Source organism: Zingiber officinale, chromosome 4B, assembly GCF_018446385.1.
Source record: "Zingiber officinale cultivar Zhangliang chromosome 4B, Zo_v1.1, whole genome shotgun sequence".
In the NCBI taxonomy this organism is placed as follows: domain Eukaryota; kingdom Viridiplantae; phylum Streptophyta; class Magnoliopsida; order Zingiberales; family Zingiberaceae; genus Zingiber; species Zingiber officinale.
In genome coordinates this window covers 68,194,156-68,218,993 of record NC_055993.1, presented here as the reverse complement: position 1 = coordinate 68,218,993, position 24,838 = coordinate 68,194,156, and the positions used below count along the sequence as shown (strand labels likewise).

At 35.3% G+C, this 24,838-nt stretch overlaps 1 protein-coding gene across 2 annotated transcripts; it reads right to left on the bottom strand.

The window, feature by feature from the left end:
* On the bottom strand, positions 1-24,838 carry LOC121975125 (DNA-binding protein SMUBP-2). 2 transcript variants are annotated; one of them, XM_042526550.1, is made up of 8 exons: positions 24,659-24,838; positions 23,744-24,569; positions 22,809-23,111; positions 22,421-22,704; positions 21,227-22,255; positions 20,811-20,979; positions 824-981; positions 1-459 (listed from the first exon to the last, which is right to left on the bottom strand). In XM_042526550.1, the coding sequence occupies exons 2-8, from the start codon at positions 24,516-24,518 to the stop codon at positions 217-219; spliced, it is 2,961 nt and encodes a 986-aa protein (XP_042382484.1). In that variant the 5' UTR covers positions 24,519-24,569; positions 24,659-24,838; the 3' UTR covers positions 1-216. The 2 variants fall into 2 exon arrangements, with proteins under 2 accessions (XP_042382484.1, XP_042382483.1); XM_042526549.1 differs by having other exon boundaries at positions 23,744-24,838.

Sequence of the window (24,838 nt, the reverse complement as noted above, 5' to 3'; positions counted from 1 at the left end):
ATCTCTAAATTTTGTTAGTCATGAAAAAATGAGTCGTCCTGGTTAGTAATTACAATGTGATTATTTTGTGCAAGGAATGCTATTCTTTTACTTTCCACCTAACACTTGATAAGAATATTTACATCAAAAGTAGCATCAGAATGATGAGTAGGAATGATAGATTTTGACTGTGGTTGAGAAAAGAATAGGGTGTACAGGAGGTGGATGATTCATTAGTTAACTAATGGAGGGAAATAGGGGAGTTGTGCTCAATCCCGGTCCCTCGGAAGACCCAGGCTCAGCCTGTTTCACCCTGCCTGCACGTCGAATGTGACGGAGGAGTCTGGCCAAGAAGGTGTTATGGCAAATGGTGGAGCTGTCGCACACGACGGCAACATGTTTGCGTGCCCTTGTTATTGCAACATTCATTCGCCTGCTATCTCCTAGAAATCCAACTGCACTTAATGTGTTGGACCGGACCTGCACACAAAAAACAGATAAGAACAAGTTATTGACTCAGCCTCCAGGTCATATGGATAAACAAGAACTTACATTCCATCCATTTAGAATCAACAATCAGATACATCAATACTCATAGCTTATATTTTAGTTCTACTGTTCGATGTAAGAGTGTGATAGTTCGCTAGGAATACAGAAGAAAAAAACAGAATGTGACAATATTGGACAGATTTCAGGTCACAAGATAAGTATAGAATAAGATATCATCCAAGGAACCCAACATGTATTATGCATGATTACTAGTTTTACAAGCATGTCCCAATGAGGGAAAAAAACTAACCAGGATGACAAGGAATTAACTTAGATTTGAATGAAACTAGCTTACCATTGAAATAATCACAGCATCTGCTTCCCGCCCTTGAAAACTATCTATAGTCGCAACTTCAACAGCAGAAGTTTCTGGATATGTGGAAAGCCTATCCCTCAGAAGCTGGACCTGCGCAATGTAAGGTGATTGCACAGCAATAGCCGATGGAGTAACTCCTGCAAGGATGATAAATAGAATAGATGAGGAGAGAGACAAACTGTCACAGAGTATCCTATGTATAACAAACACTGAGGAAACATCTTATACAAGTAATTTAGCACCAGGCAAAATATCTGACGTGTTACTAAAGGCAAACTAATAAGCTATTCACAGAACAAATTTAAGTCAAGAGAGGATGTAATACGTGTTAGATAAACTAAATTCGCAAGCACACAGAATGGCAATAAGATGAGAGGATTCAGTGAAACCTCGTTCATGAAATTTTAATTATCTATATATTCAGTCCTTCAAATCAAATAACCAAGAATCACATAATATCCTGAGCAGAAATTAGAGAGCTTCAATTTGCTTCTGTTGATAATCTACACCTAAAAACCTTAGTTAAACTGAATCTGACAATAAATGTAGACACCCTTGTAAATTCATAAAGCCCAAATGAATAAAGACAAGTCACCAACATACCATGTGTTAATTTAAACTGGGCATACATGTTTACCCTAACCTCAGTTGGATGTTCTGTATCTATATCAACAACCGGAGCTAAACCCTCATTTTGAAATAGGCATTGAACTATTCCTCCACTTTGTCTACTCTTAGATACATTTGGTCAATGGCAGCAGTGATAAGATCATGTGTCCTGGTTCAAATTGCAAGAATTTAAAATCTCATGACAAAGAGACTGTCAAATTCAGTGGTACTCGTTTTATAGTTGAGTATACTAGTTGGACATGTCACAGTAAGTCATTATAGTGTCCTTGTTCAAAGTGCAAGAAATTAAAATCTCATGACAAAGAGACTGTCAAATTTCAGTGGTACTCATTTTATAGATGACTACACTAGTTGGACATGTCACAGTAAGTCATTATAGTGTCCTTGTTCAAAGTGCAAGAAATTAAAATCTCATGACAAAGAGACTGTCAAATTTCAGTGGTACTCATTTTATAGATGACTACACTAGTTGGACATGTCACAGTAAGTCATTTATAATGCAGGCATCTAATGATAGTCTTTAGTGAATCCTCTTTTTATGAAATTTTGGTTGACTTAAACAGTTAAAGAACTATGGTGCAAGACCCATTCCCTCATTATCAATCTAAATATGAAACTGCTAAGGAGAATGTCTCTAATCATGAATCATGCAAAGAAGTAACTAATGATCCCACCACTGAAATGTCAATATATCATTGTATGAAGGATCACCCAGAGTTTCACTCACATTATGAATGATGTGCACTGAATCACAGTACAACATGGGCACATAGTATTTCGGTGAAAGACATTTAGAGATACCTTACAGAATCCAAATGACATGCATTTCAATTTTAGGGATTGTAGACGCATCCCTCCTGTATGTCAAGATCATTGTGTGTCCAAACAACTTCATGTTTACAGCGACGATGATGTCCCAGGTAAATCTGGACTAAACCTTTGTCATTCAAGATGTTACATTATCTACCTACCTTTAACACCTAGGCAACAATGTTTGTTGTGTTGGAAAGAACCGCAACACATGACATGGTTATTTATCAAATAAAGCAAGAAGTCACTCCGATGTAAAAAGTCAATGAGGATGAAGATGGTTATTGGATAACTTTCTATTAAATTTTTCGAGGATGATGAGTTTATCAGATTGCACCACTTGTATACAATAAATGAATTAGATGAGTACTTTGGTCGAGTAGTATAGGGGCATGGAGAACAGGTGTTTAATTGAGAATTAATGGTCAACCATCTTCATTATACCAACTGGATGATAATGACAATTTTTTAAGCAGCATTACATCCAGTGGGGAACTAATAATGATGAAGAAGGTTTTAGAGTGGTGATTCCTCCAACAGAGTAAACATATACAAATATCAGTACACAAGTAGTTTCCAATTCATTGTACTTACCACAAGCAAATGGTAAATTTTTTTCTTATAGTTACAAATTTTAATCATTTTAAATTTATTGCAACGATATAATTATAATTTTTTATCTTTTATAAATTAGAGGGTTGTGAGAAGAGCCACCACCAATGTAGGTCATAGTTGCACATACTCAACATGATTTAGGAGACTAATGCATAGATGATTTCTCAAGCAACGCAAATCATAGTAAGCAATCTGTTTAAGCATAGTGTTCATAAAATTACAACTTAGGTTTAAAGGTAAATATAATTTAAAATTGAAATTTTTACTAAACTAAGTTGTGTACGGTCATCTAACGGCCAAGACGTATGGTTTGGAGGTCAACTATGTTGCTTTTCATGTCAATCTTAAGCGTCGGGCATCTAGTGGGCCGCAACATGGGTGGGTCCCTAAGATAGTAGCTTATATGACACTAACGCAACTAAGGATAGCACTAATGACTCGTCAAGTAAAAGCATTGTAATCGGCACACGAGTTGGACCAACCTTATCCTCCACCACAATTGATGAGATGAGATCTTGGGAGATTTTATGCATTTCAAGACCGAACACTTGAATAAGATGTGAGACATGTTAGTCGCAATTGGATTAAAATGCCCGATTCCCCTAATACTCTCCACTACTAGCTCAAAACCTATTTTTGCTCCTCATTCGCCCATCCAAGAACCCCTACCTCATTCACCAAGGTAGAAGATCTAGCCTAGTTACTTTTTATATTTATATGCATATTTCTTTTATGTTGACTTTCTATTATGTTTCCTCTTTGTTTGATTGAACTAGTGTTGTTAGTGGTATATTGCCTTTGATTTGTATAAATTATATATTATAATAATGTTGTTATAGTGTAAATATTGATGCAATTGTAATATTATTTTTTTCTGTATTTAGTAGTTGTTGACGGTTGAAGGGGGGTCTTAGCACCATTATTTAAAATCTCGTGTCGTACCGGATGAAACATATCATTCTGTCTGCCAACCGACAAGGCGTCGATACCGGCACATTCCACCCAAGGCCTTATGACCATGCGGACGCTTCGCGAGAGGCCCCCCCAATTGTGAGGCCTCGCACAAGACCATGGCGGCCGCACAAGACTAAGTTTTTTCTTTCAATTAAAAAAAAAATCTTTATTTTTTGTAACTGTTAACTTTGTTTAGGTTGCTTTAAATTTTTTTAAACTATTGATTTTTTTAAGAGTTAATTCTTTTTCCTCTTAATTCTTTCTCCTTCTTTCTCATATTTTAATTTCTTTTTTTATTTCTTTCATCCTTAAACAACATGAAAAAATTCCTTTTTAAATTTTTTTCTTTAAACTAATTAAATTATTTAAACTCCTAATTATTATGTCTAAACTTTAGTTAATCCTAAGTTAATTTTTACTCAATTCTAATTTTTAAAATATTAGTTTAACATGATAGTAAGTATTTATAATAATCAAATATTATAATAATATTTTTTAATTAATATATTTTATATTTTAAAAATTACTAAAACCATATCAACACAACATGATACTGAAACCATATCATACTAATCATAAACCAAAACTCTAATACGGTTCAAAATTTTAAACCATGTTTGGCGCAATGGTTAAGTTATTATCGTGTGACTTGGTTGTTGCAATTTCAAGTCACAGAAATAATTTCTTACAATGCAGAATAAGATTGTGTAGAATAGACCCTGACACCACATTGGCGAGAGCTTTGTGCGCTGCCCTTTAGAGTAGTTGTTAATGGTTAAATTAATACATGTACTTATGGAAAATTCAAATTTATTTTTTTTTCATTTTTTTTAAGATTTGAGATAGTAATGTATTGTAAAGAGCTTTTTGTGATGGCAAAATTGATCCTTATTATATAAAACCATACTTTTCAATAGGATTCGATAGATTTGCAATAGCAATATCACTGAAATTGATGTGTTGCAACAAGTATCTATGATGGCTTTATGACAATTTTTGTCGCAACATTATGGAAGCAAGAATTTTATAGCAAATATATTTGTGATGTGACGGAGTTTTGACTCTTTTTGTAGTCACAAATAAGCTTTGCAATGATAATTTTAGTAACTATGACACTTTTCACTATAGCATATTGCCTACAATTTTGTAGTGGTAATGGCATTATTTTCTAATTAGGGGTTAATAACTTATATCTTAGAAGTTATCATCAAAAATTATAAAAAATATAATAAAGAAAATCATATAAACATGATCATAGTATGAAATTCTTAAACAAGTAAGCATTAAGCATTCAATTAATCAAATATTTATGCATTTCATTTTCACATGAAAACTTAGCATATTTTCTCATTTGTAAGATAACATCATGAAAGATATAAAATATTTTAACCAAAGAATCGAAAATCATATAAATGTATCATAATAACCAAGGATAAAGCATAAAATTTCTACCAACACTAAAAAGTTTTGAAAGTATGTCACTAAGTGTCAACTATGCCCCAATAATTAAATTTTGCATCCCGTATATGTTAAATGATGTCCAATCATATTAATATGATTCAGTACAATGTTATCAATCATTAAAGGCTTGAAAATGCTCATTGCCAGCACAACAATTCCAATCAATTGAAGTAGCTTACAGTCAAGTGAGAATAGCTCTAGTTGACTAGTAGATTGATCTAGTTGACAATATTTCTGAAACAAACATGAATTAAATTTCAAAAGTCTATTAAAAATTATGCAAAATTTTGCAAGAAAAACATAGAAGCAATAATTTTTCATATAAATTCACTATATTTCATGATTTTCATATTTGGAAAGAGCAAGAGCATTTATAGTACAAGTGTCAAATTAAGTATTATGGTATTATCCTAATGCAAATTATCAACTAGTAAGTATCCAAAAACATATATATGAGTAAATTACATGTGTTTAAAGCATGATTAGGCAATTGTAATAATTTAATGACTATTAACAACACTATATGTCAATTTATCACAATAAATGATGATAATTTTTACATCTTAGCATTCAAATCAATCAATCAATATACACATGCTATATAAAGCATGATTTAAAATATTTAAGATGAATAACAATGGCATAAATATCCACCATAAATTAAAAATATGTATCAAAGTATGAGAGGAATCTAGTTGATATAGCAACTTACAAGAACAAAATTAATAATTCTTATATCATTCATTGATGCAGCCTCTCTACTCTAAATTGATGATACAATGGATTTTAGAACTGAACAAAAGTTAAGCCCAATTGGGTTTACTAGGTGCTGAACTCCAATTCTTAACTACTTGATTCTCTTAGTGGTTTCCTTATACATAAAGGGCCCAGTAGATTTATTCTTAGAATTAGGTAAATTCCTAATTATCAATTGCAAGTAGGCCTTTTACTTTGCTTTGGTCTTATAACATAAATCAATTTTACAATAATTCACTTTTTAGCTACCTATAATCATGTCAAGATATCTAAAGCCAATAGTGAATTTTTTTAATGTTTTTTCCATCCCTTTAGCTTGTGATTTCAATTGTTCATTTTCAACCTGAAACTTTGCAATCTAAGTTTTGATTTTGACCGTGTGAATCTATATCTCATGCTGGAGGTAATCTTATTTAGGCCTTAGGTCTTAAGGTTTTCATAGCTTTAGTCAATGATCCAGACAAACTAGCTATTGCACAAAATAACATATCTACATGGAGAGAGTTTACCTCATTATCACTTTCACAAAATGCTCCCTAACTTATGATAGTCTCCTTATTACTAGAGCTCAACATTAGATGATCAGTTGTCTTAAGAGCTAAGCACTAGCATTTCATTGGACATACTTCTTCATCGAAGAATGATGTGTCATTCCATGTAGCCGTCATTGCTCTCTCTTTCTTTAACTTAGAACAACTGCTCTTAAGTTATCTTTCTCATGCCAATTGAAGCATATCGTTTTCTTTGTACTTCTTCTCTTGCCTTTGGTCATCCTCCCCTTGATCTTACTTATGCTCAATTTCTTACTCTTCTTTATGGCCCTCTTCACTATGTGAACTATACATATATATTCATCACTTTCTAATGGTAAGGAGGATGAGAACAATAATGATGGTGAAGAACTATCCTCCTCATCCTCCCCTTGGGCCATAAATATTATGTCTTTCTATTTGGATTTTAGTTTACCTCATCATGGAGCTTCATTTGGCAAAACAATTTATATAATGAAATTGACTTGAGGTCGCCTGATGCTTTATATGCCTCTATCATGAACATTCATAACGGTGCCCAAGGAAGGCCTTCATCACAAACAAGACCAAGTCATGATTTTCAATTTCCTCTCCAAGTGCAAATAATTCATTGCAAATTTCTTTAGATCTCTTATGAACGTGATCAACCGATTATCAATCTTACATCTTAAAGTTGATGCCTTTGTTATCTTAGAGTCAGAGTTGATTTTCTGTTAATTCCTTTACATTCCAGAAAGGTCTCATCTTGCTTAACTTTTCCATTGGGAGACCACATTGCAAGACATGATAGCCTTTAAATTTACTTAGATTTTTTTTTTCTTTTGATCACCACTACATCTATCTTTTTTAATACGTTCATTATTCTGATCCATCAAAACCCTTGACAGTCATTTGCATGTCAAAATTGGTCATAAGGAAATACTCTGTCCTTGATTTCTAATATGAAAAATTAACTCCATTAAATAGAGGTGGCCTTGAAGGGGAGCCTTAGCGCAACAGTAAAATTGTTGCCATATGACCAAAAGGTCACGAATTCGAATCCTGAAAACAGTCTCTTGTAAAAAGTAAGATAAGACTGCGTACAATGAATCCTTCCCCAGGATCCCGTATGGCCGGAGCTTCTTGTACCGGGCTGCCCTTTTCTTTTTTTTTAAATAGAGGTGGCCTTGTAGCGGATTACCCCTCTAGATATATCTCCCTGAATGTTAGTTTAATCTTTTACAATCTTGCATTGGTACCAAATGTAGGTTGGTATCTTAAACCTTAGGCATACTATCTATAGGACCGAGTAGGCTCGGATCAAGTGGGTGAGCATGTGGTACCTGAATTATCATATATTCCTTGTACAACAACCTCAATATAAAGTTAGTAGTGAGTGCATGTCTATCATAGAGTGTTAAATCGTTGCAAAAACAAAGAATAAAACAAAAATCACACAACACTAACACCAGGGATTTAACGTGATTTAGAGACCTCACTCCATGGCCTAAGATAGGTAAGGCATGTCACTCCTTTCACAAGTGGCAACTAAAATTTGAGAATAACACCTTTAAGGCACCAAACTTGACTCGCACCAATGGGATTTCAACAAGCTCTTAAAAGTTTAACCTTAACCACAATCTATCTCAACAAATTGTCGTATCATCTTCCTAATGATAGATATGAAAGCCAAGAAAGGAGATAAATTACCAAAAGCTCAAGAAGTTGAAGTCTTCTAATCTTTGTCTAAGTTCTTGGATTTTCATTTGGGCATTTGTAGTACAACCAACAACCAAGTCTTATCCCACTAGGTGGGATTGGCTATATGGATCATCTATATCATTAGGCTTTGTATCCCCATCATTAGGCTTTATCTCCTATTATATCTTCTATATTTAAATAGTCACTAGAGGGGGTGAATAATAGAATAAAAATTTAAATCGAGTTATCAAAGTACGAAATTAAAGTGGAGATTAAGTAGGTAGCGAGTACAACAGACAAATATGCATATATGAAATGTAAATAAATGAGCACAACAGAAATAATAAGAATGGTAAATGTGATTAAGATTGTAAAACAGTATAACAATTTGAAATAATCCTCTTTAGTATTGAATATTTGCAATAAAAGAAAAATACAGCCCACAGCATTTGGACCCAAAGGTGAGTCACCCCTCAAATATCCATTACTTTTCTCCTCAAAAATCATTTACAGTAGGGATAAAAAATAAAGAAGATAAAGACCTTATGCTACCAAAATGAAAGACGGCTTAAGAATTATGCAAAAAACTACAAAAACTAATGAGAAAATATTGTAATAACGAGCATGGAAGATCGTTGTAAATGAAGCACTTATAGTTGCAATTCATTTTCTGATTGAAGTGTCTTTACTTTATATTTATTGACTCAAAATGGTTACCATTAATCAACTGATCAAATCTAGTCAATTCTTATAGGTCAAATCAGGGATTGAAAAACCGTTCCGTGCCGGGTGACAGTGACGGATTTTACCATTCCGACGGCAGAGCAAAACCAGCACCGAGCAACGAATGATTTCGTGTGCGTCACGGCGCGTGTTGCGCGCCAAGGTGGGTTGTTGGAGTCCTGAAGGCGTCGTGAGATGCCTCCAACACCGTCGAAAACGTCGTGGGACACTTCTAACTTCCAGTGGCGCCAAAGGCATCACGAAATGCCTCTGGCGCCACCGACAGTGTCCCGCAACGCGCGATGCCACCAGAGGGCATTCTCGTGTGCGATGCTCCTATTCCTCGATGAAAATTAAAATGAGATTTAATTAATTAAAATAATTTTTAATTTAAGTGTGATATTTCAAAGAAAATTTCATAAACCTTAATTAAATTATCTCAATAAAATATATAAAAACATATTTAAAATTTTAAAAAATAATATTAAATTTTATTAATTAATAATCTGAATTTTTTACTGTTTTAAATTTTATTTAAAAATTCTAAAAAAATTTTAAAAAAAATCTTCAAAAATTCTAATAAACCAAATTTATATTTTGATAATTTTTTATTTATTTTTTACTGTTTAATTGATATTTGATATTTTTTACTATTTTAAATATATATTATTTAAATTAATAATTAATTAAATTATATAATTATTATATATAAAATAACATCTTTGTATTAGTTTATATAATTATGATTATTTAATCTAGAGAATCAATACTTCATTCACACCACTACATTTGGTATTAATAAATATTATAATGTGTCAATATTATTTCAGAGTTATTGATAGATTAATTTTCTTTAAAGAAAACTATATTTAATTATTTTTTCTAACAATATTAAATTATTCAATAATGGAGAACTTATATAAAATCAATATACAACTTATTTTTAAATTATACACAATAAACATATTTATCTAATAATTATTATATATAAATAAAAAAATATCGAAACTATATCAACATGGCACGATGCGATAACCGTATCGTTCCGGTACCAAAACCGGATCAAGATTTTAAACCTTGAATTAAATCCAAATTGTTGGCAAATACACTATTCTTGAATCCTCGACAATGACCATTGTTCTTGTTCGACTAGTAATGTGATTCTTGCTTGTTAGTCAATTGATTGCTCCTAATTGCCCCTTCAATCTGTCTTCACTCGATTCGTCTAGATCAATCTTGGGTCCATTGAATCAGTGTTTGAAGTGTCGAGCCGTGCCGCTCGAAACCGCCGAAATTTACCGTTCCGGTGCGAAAGCGAAACTGGCACCGCACGCGAATAAATTTTGCGTGCATTATCTATGCGCGATCAACGATCGCTGGATGCCTCCACGCCGCCGGAAGCTTCCTACGACGCTTCCGCCGCTCCTCGCCCCGGTCGTGCGATGGCGCTACTGCTACTCAAAAGAAAAAACATATTTAATTAATTTAAACAATTCCAGGTTATTTCAAATAGGCTTTCATAAACCCTAATTAAATTATCCCCATAAAATATATAAAAAATATATATTTAAAATTAAAAAATTAAAAAATATATATTAATTGATATTATAAAAAAAAAATTACTATTTTAAATTTTATTTAAAAATTCTTTAAAAGCATATTTATATTCTAATAATTTTTTATTGTTATTTTGTATTTTTTTTACTATTTAATTGATATTTTAATTTTTTTTACTATTTTAAATATATATTATTTAAACTAATAATTAATTAAATGAATAAATAATTAATTTATATAATTATGATGTATCAATTTTAATTCAAGTATTAATACATCTTTAAAGAAAATTATATTTAATTATTTTTCTAACCATATTAAGTTGTTCAAATAACTTATACAAAATCAATACACAACTTATTTTTAAATTATACACAATAAATATATTTATCTAATAATTACTATATATAAATAAAAAAATACCGAAACTGTATCGGCACGGCATTATACCGAAACCGTATCGTTCTAATCTGGGACCGAAACTTCAACACAAGTCGATATTTTAAACCTTACATTGAATAATAATGGTTTGGTTCATATCACAACTAAATCACCTTGATAGACCATATCTTTTGCTTATCATTTCTTACAATCAATTAACTGATTAAGCTTGATCAGTCCATGTGAATCTCGATCAGTGTCTTCATTGATCAATATCATGTTTAACGATATGATTTTTTAAATCATCACTAAATTCCTCATCTAATCAATTGAATTCCTCATTCAGTTGACTTAAACACAATCAGAACCTTCTGTATGTGATTCTTAAAACTTCAGTCTAGCTCCCTAGTTAACTAGTCTATTAATTGACTCACTAAAGCCAACAATCAACCGGTATATAGACTTTGAACTCAAAACGCCTATCTTTTGATCAAATCCGCGCCTAAAGAAGAAGACTACCCACACCCAAAATAAATTTACCTTCGAACTTCTTGTGTGCCAAATTCTGTTAAACTTCTTCATGTATTTGATCAACCTTTACCTATAAGGACTTAATGTCTACTAACACTTGTGCACTTTGGCCTAGTGTCTAGTCGTCATTGGCTTACCTGGTCTTTAGTTTGCCAACAATGTGAAGGTCTCCTACTAATAATGTAACTACTGGACTTCTTGTTTCAAATGTCTCACTGTTGCATTTGCAATGTAAATGTTAAGAACCCTACACCTGCATTTTTGACACACAAAATTAGAATCACAAAATAATCCTAATTTTAAATCTTTACTACACATCAAAACCATATGATCAAAATTGACCACTTGGAGCATGATTGCAACACTAATCTTCCCCTTCCATTTTTATATTTGACAACCCATTTAAAGTTGGATAAAAATTTAGAGCAAATCAAATCAATCATTAAATCAAGGAAATTAAAATAAGAAGTTTGGGATAAATTCTCCTCTTATGTCATAAATATAAATTCTCTCCCTTTTGCCCTTTTTAGTTGGAAGGTAAAAATATTCTAAAGTTGGAAGGTGAAAAAAATTCTGACTTTAAAGTTTCTTATCTCACCCTTTTGCCACACATAAAAAATTAAGAAAAATATTGTAATCTTTGTAGCTCCATATCAAGAAAATTGAATAATAATGGGTGTTACTCCCCCTACGGACTACCTTCTACAAAGATTAGTAGAACTAATTGAATTACACACCCTAAAAGTTAGGAAATATTGTAGGCGACTATTTTAACTTAACAATGGGCTTGCTACACTATTATCTTATTTAGTCGACTGATTTCTAAAAAAATCTCGCAATGTGCTTTAAAAAATCGTTAAAAATTATTGGATAATAAAAATTTTCTAAAATTTTGCATACATTTGTAATTTTACAAAGTTTATCAAGGAAAAATAGATTTTAAAAATATTTTTCTATATTAACCTTTTTTGCAACACCAATAACCTTAATACATATATATAATATCTATATCTCAAAATTATGTATTCTTCTACTATCAGAAGGTACAAGTGTATCAGAATAAACCATATAAATATGCTAGATTAATCAAAAATGCATTAAATCATATTAGATTAGCAATTTATATAAAAACCATCATTGATATCATATGAAATAAGAGCAAATGATCATACAAATATAAAAATATAAATCAAGTCAGCTACCAACATTAGTTGAGTTATAACACAAGTCAGATCAACATATAAAGTACATAATCACCTCACTAAGAATCCCCTAATCTAATCTTATCATAGGGGTTATTGTACTAGGTTCCACTCTCTCAGTATCTCATACATCTTCTGCCCTCTACCTCTGCCTGAAAGAATCCTTTTGTTGTCAGAATTCATCAAATCAGGCATTTTGGAGATCTAGCCTTAATTTCAGCTAGTCTAGTCTTATATGAAATATAGAGTGACCGTGGTGGTGGCATATGAGTTGCCTCCTCATCCTCATTCTCATCATTGTCAACAGTCGATCTTGACCTATCGAGAATCTACATCCACCAACACTTATTGAGCTTGTGCCCTGTTTTTGGTGGCCCTCAACCTTCCTGTTGGTCTCCGCCAATAGCTACTGGACTTCTTCTTGTGCCAAATGTCTAGTCCAGCTTGACCCACTTGATCTTCACCATAGCACTAACAATGTAAATGTCATGCTTGACACACAATTTTAGAATTACAATGTAAACCTAATTTTAATCTTTGCCAAATATATTAGAACAATGTAATTAAACTCAACCACTTAGGGTATGATTGCACCGACACTTAAAAGCTCTCAAAGATCTTATATAGTTGTTTACCTAACGTTCACCAACTCACCTGAGTTGGATGCCTCTAATTGACCGACAAACCTTACCTAGTCGATTGAAAGGTTCAAATGTATTAGACTTTGACAACTATATCTCCAATTGACCGAAAAACCTCTACAAATGACTCATCATCCCTTCAGTCTACAAAAATCCTTTTAGTTAACTATTGCCCAAGAAGAAATATTATGCTTGCTCAAACCATGCATATAGTCGACTATCCACCTTGATAATTAATTAAAAACTATAGGATTCCATATCTTCGAGATCCTCATTAATCATTTCCTGAAATTACCTTCAATTGAATGTCCATGATACCTCAGTTAACTTCTAAGCTTTCTATTCAATCCATTTGATCTTCAATCAACTGCCACAGTCAACTGAGGATCATTCTGTTTGTTCCTAAACAACCTCAATCGACTTCCAGAATCAACTTGCAAACATTTTGTTTGCTCAATTTATCTTCAAAAGTCAACTAACAAACTTACTATGTTGTGGTTATCATCAATCAACTGCATATAGCCACTAGTTGACTTTATGCAAAATCACAATTCATCCTGCCATTCTTGGTATCAATTAGTTGACTCCATAGATGTCTATTGAACTCATACAACAAATGCAAGTTCATCTGAATTTGAGATTTGCACACTCCATGTGTAGCAGTTGACTATCAGTCAACTGATATACTATGACTTAATCAATCTACCAGTCAAGTCCACCTAATTTCCAATCTGCTTCTATCCCAAAGTTACAATCACTCAAAGCTCTCAGTTTCACAGTGTTACCTCATGTTAACTGCCCTCCATGCCTTCTGGACTTCCGTGCCTAGAGAAATCACATCTTTGGGTGTTCACCTCCTTGACATGCTAGGGCTTCCACCTGCCAGACCCTCTTGGACTTTCGTGCCCAACATCTGGCCTTCTGCTAGGATTTCCATATACATGTCAAGTTACCTACACCCTTAACATACTAGATTTAATCTCCATAAATACCTAACTTAAACCAAAGTCCAAACATCAAAATTCATGCAATACCACATGATTGGGGTATGATTTCATCAACAAAAATTCTTATCCAATTGATTGACACTGTCTGAGCAGCCCTATTACTCTACTTATAGAATGGCATAAGCCATAGTAAGGTCTATGACCTAAGTCAAATGACAAATATGACTTAGGTACCTCATAATATTACAAAACTTCAACAACCAAATTCTAGGTAGTCAAACATATATTTAAGCAATCATAATATCTTATAATTTAACCTAGAAACCAAACCCAAATTACAACAAACAATCAATATGAGTTTCACATGTCTTCGGTTTCTTATCTAAGTTCAATAATCATCCACGAACTTAGCCTAACCTCATATCCTCACTCAATCTATGTTGTCCATCATCCTCTAAGCTTGCTCTCTATCTAAATACACATGATCACCTCAATTTCTAAATCAACAATCAAACACAACAAAGCGATCTCGATGCATCAACATCAAATATACACCTAAGTCATATTGCTAAAGCACCAAAACCCCATAGTCAAACCTAACATTTTCCCAACAAAACCAAGTGAAAATCAGTATAAAACTTTCATTACATGTGAGCTTATCTAGCTCAAGTAATTAGATAACTAAGTTGAGTAATGCTCATAGTGAGTTAATGAAGCAATATTATGATAATCTACCAAACACATTGTTCTCCACCTACTCTGCCAAAATTAGACAAAAAGTATTGAGAATGATTGTTTCATCACTCAAGAAAAACTATAGTGAGATCATCCCCTATTTTATTAGTTCCAATTATCGGATAGTAAATTTGTTAATTAAATATTTTTAGATGCTAGATTTTGAATATATTTGTAACAAGTTAAGATTTTATAATATTTTTAAACTACATTTAAAAGGAGAGTTGAGGACTTTATTATAAATATAATATAGGAATCACTTTTAAAAGTACTAACCTTGAGTATGTAAGTGTTAAATGAAAATAAAAATAATCTATAAGTTGTGCGCATGGAACCTCTTATAATACCTATATAGGTGTTTCTTGGTATAGGTTGCTCTAACTAAACATTAGGAAGCCTTATGAATGGATCTCAAGAACATGTTGAAAATGAGTCGTGCACCAACACAGTCCATGATCCTCAACATTTACTAATCAAACACTGAAAGTTTTCAAGAAAATATATTCATCTTTATTTCAATATCTGTGTGTCCTCTATATATAAGTCACACACTCCTACTTAAGGAATCAAAATCTCCTAATTAATTAAAGAATATCTCCTAATTAATTAGGGCAAATCAAATCAAATATGCAATAAATAATAAATCTATCAAGATTGATTTTACTGCCAAGATTGATTTTCCACTCCCCTCAATCTAGACAATAGATGTTTTGCAACCCAAGGTTCGTGTTCATCTCGCTTAGATTAGGTCTGAACAAGGTGTTAGGATGTGCTTGATGCTTTGATGGAATGTAGTTGAGAATGATTGATTTATCTTTAATTTTTCATTGATGAAATGTCGATCAATCTCCACATGTTTGGTACAATCATGATGGACAGGATTCCTGCCAATTGCGATAGCAGACTGGTTGTCGCATAAGATTTGAATAGAGCCTGATGTCGCAATTTTGATATCATTTAGCAGCCAGCCATATCCCCTCGCAAATACCTAAGGTTACTGCTCTAAACTCAGCTTCTGCACTACTTCTAACAATCACAGTTTGTTTCTTGCTTCGCCGTCACTAGGTTTCCCATACGAAAGAGCAATATCCCGATGTAGACCGTCTATCATTTGGAGATCCTGGCCAATCAACATCAGTATAAACTTCTAAAGATCTGTAACCTGATTTCTTGAACATAAGACCCTTCCCTGGATCTTTCTTCAGGTATTTCAATATACAATTCACTACCTCCATCTGATTTATAAATGGATTACTCAAAAACTGATTAACTCGACGCACTGAGAAACTTATGTCCGAATGTGTATGGGTTAAGTAAATCAACTTATCTACTAATGTTGGTATTGCCCCTTATTCGCTGCTAATTCATCAATTCTAGGCATAAGCTTCATATTGGGATCCATGGGGGTTTCAGTTGCCTTGCACCCACTAATTCCGGTTTCATGCAACAAATCAAGAACGCATTCACGTTGGGAAATAGATATGCCTTTGTTGTTTCATGCTACCTCCATTCCCAAGAAATACTTTAAGTGTCTCAAGTCTTTGATCTCGAATTCTTTGGACATGAGAGACTTGAATCTTCTAACTTCATCACCATGATTTCCTATAAGGACAATGTCATCAACATACACAATCAGGATTGTAATTTTTCAATTTGAGAAATACTTTATGAACAAGTGTGATCAGCTTGTGACTAAGAGTATGCATTATTCTTTAAGACTTTTGTGAATATGTCAAACCATGCTCTTGGTGACTGTTTTAGCCCATATAGTGCCTTTTTGAGTTTGCATATTTTTCCTTATGTATCACTCGTCTCAAAACCAGCTGGGATGTCCATATATACTTCTTTAATCAAGTCTCCATTAAGGAAAGCATTTTTAACATCGAGCTGATAGAGTTGCAACTCCAAGTTGGCAGCAATAGACAGTAGAGCACGAACTATGTTGAGTTTAGCTACTAGTACAAAGGTCTCCTGATAATAATACCATATAATTGAGTATATCCTTTTGCCACTAGTCGTGCTTTGTACCTATCTATGGCTTCATCTGCATTTTGTTTAACTGAGAATAATCACTAAACCCCACAATTTTCTTTCCTGGTGATAGCTTTGTTATCACCCATGTGGCATTCTTTTATAGTGCATTACACTCCTCGAAAGTTGCCTTATTCCATTCAAGAACTTTAAGAGCTTCATACATAGAGTTAGGAATATTGATTCTGTCTAAAGAAGTCACAAATGCATGAAACGATGGTGACAGCTTCACGTAAGAGATGCAACTGTGAAGAGGGTGTTGAGTGCAGGATCTTATATCTTTCCTGTATGCAATTGGTAGATTTAATGTAGAATCCAGCTATGGACTAGAATTTATCGTCTCTTGTTGTGATTCAGGTTCAACTTGGCTTGGGGAATTCTCTTAGCAATGTTGAGGTAGTACATGGCCTTGATGTTTCCTTCTTTTATACACCTGTAGAGGAGGACGAGGAGGAGGAGGAGAGTGACTATCAAGGTTTGGAGATGGTGAATCACTAATTTTTGGGAAAGGCTGAACAGATAACTCAAAGGATGATGGCTCAATAAGGGATGTCCACTCCTAATACTACAATTCATTGGTATTGTTCTCCCCCTGAATTGTAATACTAGAGTAGTAAGTGATAGTTTCAAAGAATGTAATATCAATAGTATTGTAGAACTTTTTGGTGACCGGTGAATAACATTTGTATCTTTTTTTATTAGAGGAATAACCAAGAAAGATGCATTTATAAGCCTGAGCATCAAGCTTGCCTCGGTATTGACAATGAATGTGTACAAAAGTTGTACAAACGAAGAGTTTGAGAGGAAGGTCGGAAATAAGATGAAATTGGGGAAATATGTTTTGTAGTGTCTGCAATGGAGTATGATATTTGAGAACTCGAGAAGGCAGGTGATTGATAAGGTATGTGGAAATGAGGATTGCTTCTCCTCATAAAGTAGTTAGGACATTAGTTTTAACCAGTAGGGATCGGGTCACCTCAAGAATATAGTAATTTTTCCTTTCGGCCACACCATTTTATTGTGTTGTGTCAACATAGGAGCTTTGTTGGACAATTCCATGAGATTTGAAATATGAGCAAAGATCAAAATTGAAAAAATCTTTGGCATTGTCAGTCTTGAGTATTTGAATATTAGCTTTAAATTAGTTTCTGACTATGACATGGAAGTTTTGGAAGATATACTTGGCTTCTGATTTGTCTTTCATTAGGAATGTCCAGCATTGTCTAGTGTGATTGTCAACCAACAGGAGGAACCACTTTGAGCCTATGAGACTCGGAGTACGAAATGGTCCCTAGATGTCACCATGGATGAGAGAAAAAGATGTGTGGACTTATATAGTCGGGAGAATAAGTGTCTCGAGTATGTTTTGCAATTTGACAAACTTCACACTGAAATAGACTTGAATTTTTATTAATAAAGAGTGAGGGAAACAAATACCGTAGATATGAAAAATTAGGATGACCAAGTCGAAAGTGCTACATCATAATATCACTTTCTTTATTGAACCAACTACAATTACTAGGACTCAACTAATATTTTTGATTAACCAAATGACTTGAGGGTGGATATGCATTCAGAAAGTAAAGGCCTGCATGACACTTAGCACTGTCAATCATCTTCCCGATGCTCAAGTCCTAAAATACATAAGAGTTAGACAAAAATTTTGTCTCATATTTGAGATCCTTATTTAATCTACTAACAGACACAAGATTGCAATCAAGGTCAGGAACAAATAGCACAACATAGAGAGTTAATGTGCTTGAGAGATGAACAGTTCCGGTCTCAACCACCTTAGCATATGATCCATTTGCTATACACATTGATTGGGGTTTGTCAATTAATGAAAAAGTGGAGAAAAGTAATCTATCACCTGTCATGTGCTCTGAAGTCCAAGAATCCACAATCCAAGAGGAGTGGGGAGATGTATACATTACTAATGGATGTAATATGTTTGCCTTCAATGAGCTATTGAAGAATATCAAGTTGTTCCTTAGAGAAAGGAACCGAGTTGCCACATTGTGTCGTGGGTGTGACTACAGAATTTCTCCTTGCTTCATGGACTTCCAATCTGTTGGTTTCGTTTCGACAGTAGTCACACCAAGGATGTCCCTTCTTTGTGTTGTAAGTGGGATTCTGGATAATTAGAGAACTTGCTTCAATTGACTTGACAGTCAGAATTTTGGGGTTTGGATGTCCCAACATTACTCGCATACAGCTTTCTTCCCTTCGAACTTCTGAAAATGCCTCCCAAAGACTTGGCAATGGTTTTATGCCGAGGATTCTGCCCCTTACTGCATCTAAGGACCGATCAAGTCTCATCAAAAACTTAAAAACTCTCTTGTTCTCCACAAATTTCTTGAAATATATTTGATCTTCAGAACATTCCCGGTTATGGGTTTCAAAGAGATCTACTTGTTGCCAATAGCAAGTGAGAGTTGTGAAATAAGTTGTTGGATGGTTACCTTGCTTGAAGTCTTGGAGAGTGTTTTCAATGTGAAATAATTCAGTAATGTTGTCTTGACTAGAGAAAGTATCCCAAACTGCCTCCCATATATCTTGGGTTCAACCGAAAATTCACACCAATTTCTACATTCATAGAACTGATTGGCCATGACAGAACCAAATTGTTTTCGGCTCTCCAAACTCGGTACTCTGGACTGCTTATTCTTGATTTTGGAACACCTAAGAGATAATCATCTTTTCCTCACCAACTGATGAACATCATTACAAATTGTGAAGATAATTGTGAAGATAATTGTGGTCATTCAGTTTGTAAATGGTAATTGAACCAGCGATAGTTTCTAGTTGAGTTCGGAATCGTTGCATCATGGGGAGCAAAATTGATTGTGAAACAACTCGCTAAAATCTGCTCGGAATCCAACATGATTAGCTCCAGGAAGAGATGTTCTGGTCGAAAGAGATGGAAGTCGGTGATGGCTAAGTAGAACTAGATTTAGGGTTAGGGTGGCTCTAATACCATAAAAGTTTTCAAGAAAATATATTCATCTTTGTTTCAATATCCGTGTATCCTCTATATATAAGTCACATACTCCTACTTAAGGAATCAAAATCTCCTAATTAATTAGTGAATATCTCCTAATTAATTAGGAGCAACTCAAATCAAATCTGCAATAAATAATAAATCTGCCAAGATTAATTTTACTGCCAAGATTGATTTTCCACAAATACTATCTTCAAGACCTGGAGGAAAAAAAACTCCAAGAAACTAAGGATGTTTCAATCTTATGATGGAATAGAAAGGACAGGAAATTTTCACAGAAATTATCATTATAGCTAATACAAGTAAATAGAAATTGGACCATGATTTGGCAAGAGAAATAATGACAATCTGTGCTTGTGACAACTTTTAGTAGCGTGTAAAGGCTTGCACTACTATAAGGTGACTTATGCAACTAGGTAATCTACTATGTCAAGTATCAGCATTGATAATACTAGTGAAAAAAGCCACAATGAGCACTCATTAGTCCTTTTATCTAGCTAAAAACTACAAGCTTTGAAGACTACTTATCCAGTAAATGTGAACCTAGAATCACAGCAAACAGAAAAGCCGTAGCATGGTTTGTAAATTTGATTCTATAAGCTCAAAAATATTCATTTGACCCTCATAAAGGTACATCCTGCAACAATTAAAAAAGATTTCGTATTATAACCGATCCTAAAACAGCAGGAAGGTAAAAATGGAATGCAACTCAACCAATTTCTTTCAGCATTGCAGGGAAAGGAAATGAATCAGAGTAAATAAGGTTGATCAAAAAAATTACCAGAGTATATAAGGTTGAAGATGTGCTGGACAACAATGTCTGCTTCTCCTTCATTGTAAAAGGAACCTGTGCCAGCAGGGTCCAAATGCTCCTCACAGCCAATAGATAAACTTCCATATGGCATCCGTGTATCAAGCAAGAGAAGTGGGCACTGAGTTATCCATGTAATCTGGAATGAATTCAAGGCATTCATAAATAATAAAGACTGTTCTTGCATCAAGGAACCTAAGGTCAAAATTGGCAACAACAATTTTTTTGAGAAAATGTATTTGAGTTGTTATACAAAATAAATTGGGTATAAAATACTAGATGCAACACATATACCATCATTGAAAAGGATTCTGAACCCAAATATTGAAAATGGAAAAATAAAAGAAATCATTCTGGAAAGAGTTAATGGATATTAAACAACACACCTTGACGAAAGGAGAATCAACAAGAAGATGTGAGGAAACCAATGGGGAAGATTTCAGCAACCCACCATACATCTCTTTTGATGCCCAGCTGGCGATTGCATCATGCATCCTGTATTGAATCATCAACTTGGTTGTTAGCATACCTTTATGCAAAGTTGATGCTCTTTCCATAAGTGATATACCAAGACCACCCTCCAGGGCCTTTCTAGACAAAATTACTGGTGCAAGTTGACACTGGTCACCAGCTAAGATGCAACGCTTTCCTTGCAGGATTGGGATCCAACAAGATGGTTCGATTGCTTGCCCGGCCTCATCAACAATTACAAGATCAAACACTCCCAGTCTTCGGATGAGGGGATCAGCTGCTCCAGTATTAGTGGCAAGTACAACTTCAGCACTTGAAAGAACTTCCCTTATAGTATCCTTTTCTTTCTTCTTCAAATTCTTTCCAAGTTGCTTCAGCAGTTGGCGTATACCTGCTGCAAGTGAATCATCCTTCAAACAAAGCCTAAGATCCTTTCTTAGATCTGATTTTTTCCTCTCAAATTCCTTTTTGAATGATGCAAGTTTATCATCAACTATCTCCCCTAAAGATTTTGATGATACAGCAGTAGAAATTCGAGCAGGGTTCCCAACACGAACTATGTTCAATCCAGTGTCCAAGAGTTTTTCTACCATATTGTCCACAGCTGCGTTAGTAGGAGCTGTCACAAGTACACGCTCACCTTGTTGAACTGCAAGGGCGATGAGCTCCTTGAGCAATCCAGTTTTGCCCGTACCAGGAGGCCCTTGGATCACTAAAAGCGGCCGCTTTTTGTTCAAGCCCAAGGCAATAGCTTTTAGTTGAGATTCATCAAATCTACCTTCTACCAATCCATCAAGGGTTGCTGGAGACCATTCAATAAGATTATTCTGCTCTAGCCACATGATATCTTCCGTGTCTCCAAATAGAGTAGCAACTATCGTGATTGAGGCATTTTTCTTGTGTAAACCATTCTTCTGAAGGAGCATTAATGCTTCACAATTACGCTGTCAAAAGAGTAGACAAAGACATCAAAATAAGCATACAGACACAACAAATGTCATATGGCATATTTGACATTTAATTCTGGAAACACACAGACATCAAAACATCATACCACGCAGCATTATAGAATCATAAAACTAAACATGACTTTAAGTTATTTTAAACACCTCATATGTCAATGCATCAGCTAATCCTTGAATCCGGTCAATGCGCACATTTTTCCCAAATAGCTTAGAGAAGGTGGGGTCACCGTGGCGAGATTCTAGAGCCAAAGTGATACTACATCCATCTTCGCCTAAGTTGTTCACAAAACCCTGCATGCAAGAGGTTGCACCTTCACCCCTATGATTACATGTTCTGACACAAACAGTATCCCCTGGAGAGAGAGTTGTTGGTGGCAGCCTATGGTTTCCTTCAACTTTAAAAAGGACCAAATGCATTCCACCTAATCCTGTAAGCACAATTTTTTTAATGAAACTCAGCATTTGCATCAGAAGACCAAATGTAAATTTGGCTGTCTGACCTGTGCAATTAAAACACAAACATCAAGCTCACCAGTAGAAGAACTAATTGCACTCAAATTGCATAAAGTATCACACTGCTCTTGCTGGGCCTGCCCATGACTAACTAGATACTCGATTGGAGCATCAATGTTTTCATCTGGCATAGGTACAGCATTCAGTTCCTCTTGGGTAAACTCCAATTCTGCATCACGCTCTATTAGAAGAAGTTCAGACATGTGCTTGACAAAGTTCTCAATTTTGGCTTGTATTGCTTTAGCCTTTTGTAACTCCATCCCCAAACCACTATGGACAGGCCTGGATTGAGGTGTCTTCCGAACAGCTGCACGATGCTGTGCTGCATATGGCAATGATATGATTCATAATATTTTCAGAGAAACAAAAGGACCCATTCATATTTACAAGTCAAAGCATTCCACAAACTAGGGAAATTATTTAGTACTTTGCATTTTCAAGAAAATCATCCCAGTTCTTTTTTGATATGATAGCATTCGGAAAAAAATCTTGATCTTTTGTTTAATCTAAAACTTCTCAAATTCATCTAAAATGGACAGAGAAGCTTCTCTAGATAGGAAGACTCATCCAGTTCATTCGTTCCAATATCCGATCAATGATTAAGAGCAAGCTCTTCATCCTTTAAAGCCCATCATGATCAGATGGATGATCAAGAAAGATATACAACAAATAGTTCACTGTCTTCTCCATCCAATTGAAAATAGCATTTTAGCCAAAATTACCGAGGAGATCTAGTAGTACCATGATAGCAAAGGCTTTTGAAAGCACACTTTTCCCTCCATGTAATAACCCCTCTGGAGTAAATTTATTGTAACATGAAAAGGAATTTAATCAATAAGATAAATGGTTAAGAATGCAATCTCCTTTCCCAAGTAGAATCGTATTGATCATCTTATTTAGCAGTATCCCTATTGAACATATCATCATTAACAAGAGGGAAGGCGAATGTAGAACCTGAATTTGCAATGTCTTTTAGGAGCTTCCAAGACTCAGTAGCACGCCAATCACTGAAGATATCCCGTCGTTGGAGGTCTTGCAGGACATCTCGGAGCTCGCGCTGGAAGTGGTCAAAGAGGGTCGGGTAGTGTGCGCATGCCTTGAAGCATAGAGCCTCAAGCCCTTTGGGCATCGGCACAGCATAGAGGTGCGGCTGAGCCTGGATGACGAAGGCGAGACCATGAACGGCTGGCCCTCCACCACCACCGTCAGCCGCGGTAGCGACCCCCATCCGCTGCCTGAGCTCCGAAAACTCGCCCTGGACCTCCGCCGAGGCGAAGTCAGAGGCCATGGAACGCATTCCCTGACTGATCCATCGAACCACGCACTTACCCAATTCCTTGCGCCCGAGCGGGTCCCCATTCTGGTAGACATTCCGGACGCTGATGGACGCCTCCTCCACGGAAGGCACGCAATCCTCCACCCGCCATTTTGCGGCGACAACCGGCTTCTGCGGCGGCGGGGCGCAGTTGCTTTTCTTTTTCTTGGCACCGCTACTATTAGTTGTTCTCCTGAGCGAAGGATTGGACGAAGGGGGGCAAGGAGCGGTGCTGCTGCAGCTGACGAGGAAGGGGATGGGGGGAGAAGGGAAGGAAGAAAGGGAGGTCCGACGGAGGCGAAACGAGGACGGATCGATCGTCCGGTTGCAGAGAATGGACGAGGGTTGAAGGTCGACGGCGAGGGAGGCCATCGGAGGGGCGGCTCTACAAAAGCAACAGGAGAACGCCTCCATTGATGATCAATAGTTCGCCCTTCTGCTTCCGGTTCCGCCACGTGCCGCAGCCTACAATTTTGCCCCTCGCAAGGAAGGAAAGGAGTTGGGGCCCTAAAAAGGAATCGAATCGGATACACGAGTGGCGAGGAATACGCTACCCGAGCAGGAGTCGTAAGAGTGGTCGGCAGCTCGCCGATTGCTGTGGCTCGCGTTTGAGCCGGGGATACACGATTGCACTTCTCACACGTCCCTCTCCGCCCGCTGTTAGCTGGGAGCGTATTTCAGTGTCTCCGATCACGGCGTTCGATTAAACCTTGTAGCTTTCCGCCCGCAATGTG

Coding starts and splice junctions, on each gene's coding strand:
- LOC121975125 (XM_042526549.1), bottom strand. CDS start 24,518: ATGGAGGCGTTCTCCTGTTGCTTTTGTAGAGCCGCCCCTCCGATGGCC. Junction 22,705..22,808: donor TGCAATTAGTTCTTCTACTG/GTGAGCTTGATG, acceptor TTGTGCTTACAG/GATTAGGTGGAATGCATTTG. Junction 22,256..22,420: donor CTGATGCATTGACATATGAG/GTGTTTAAAATA, acceptor CTCTTTTGACAG/CGTAATTGTGAAGCATTAAT.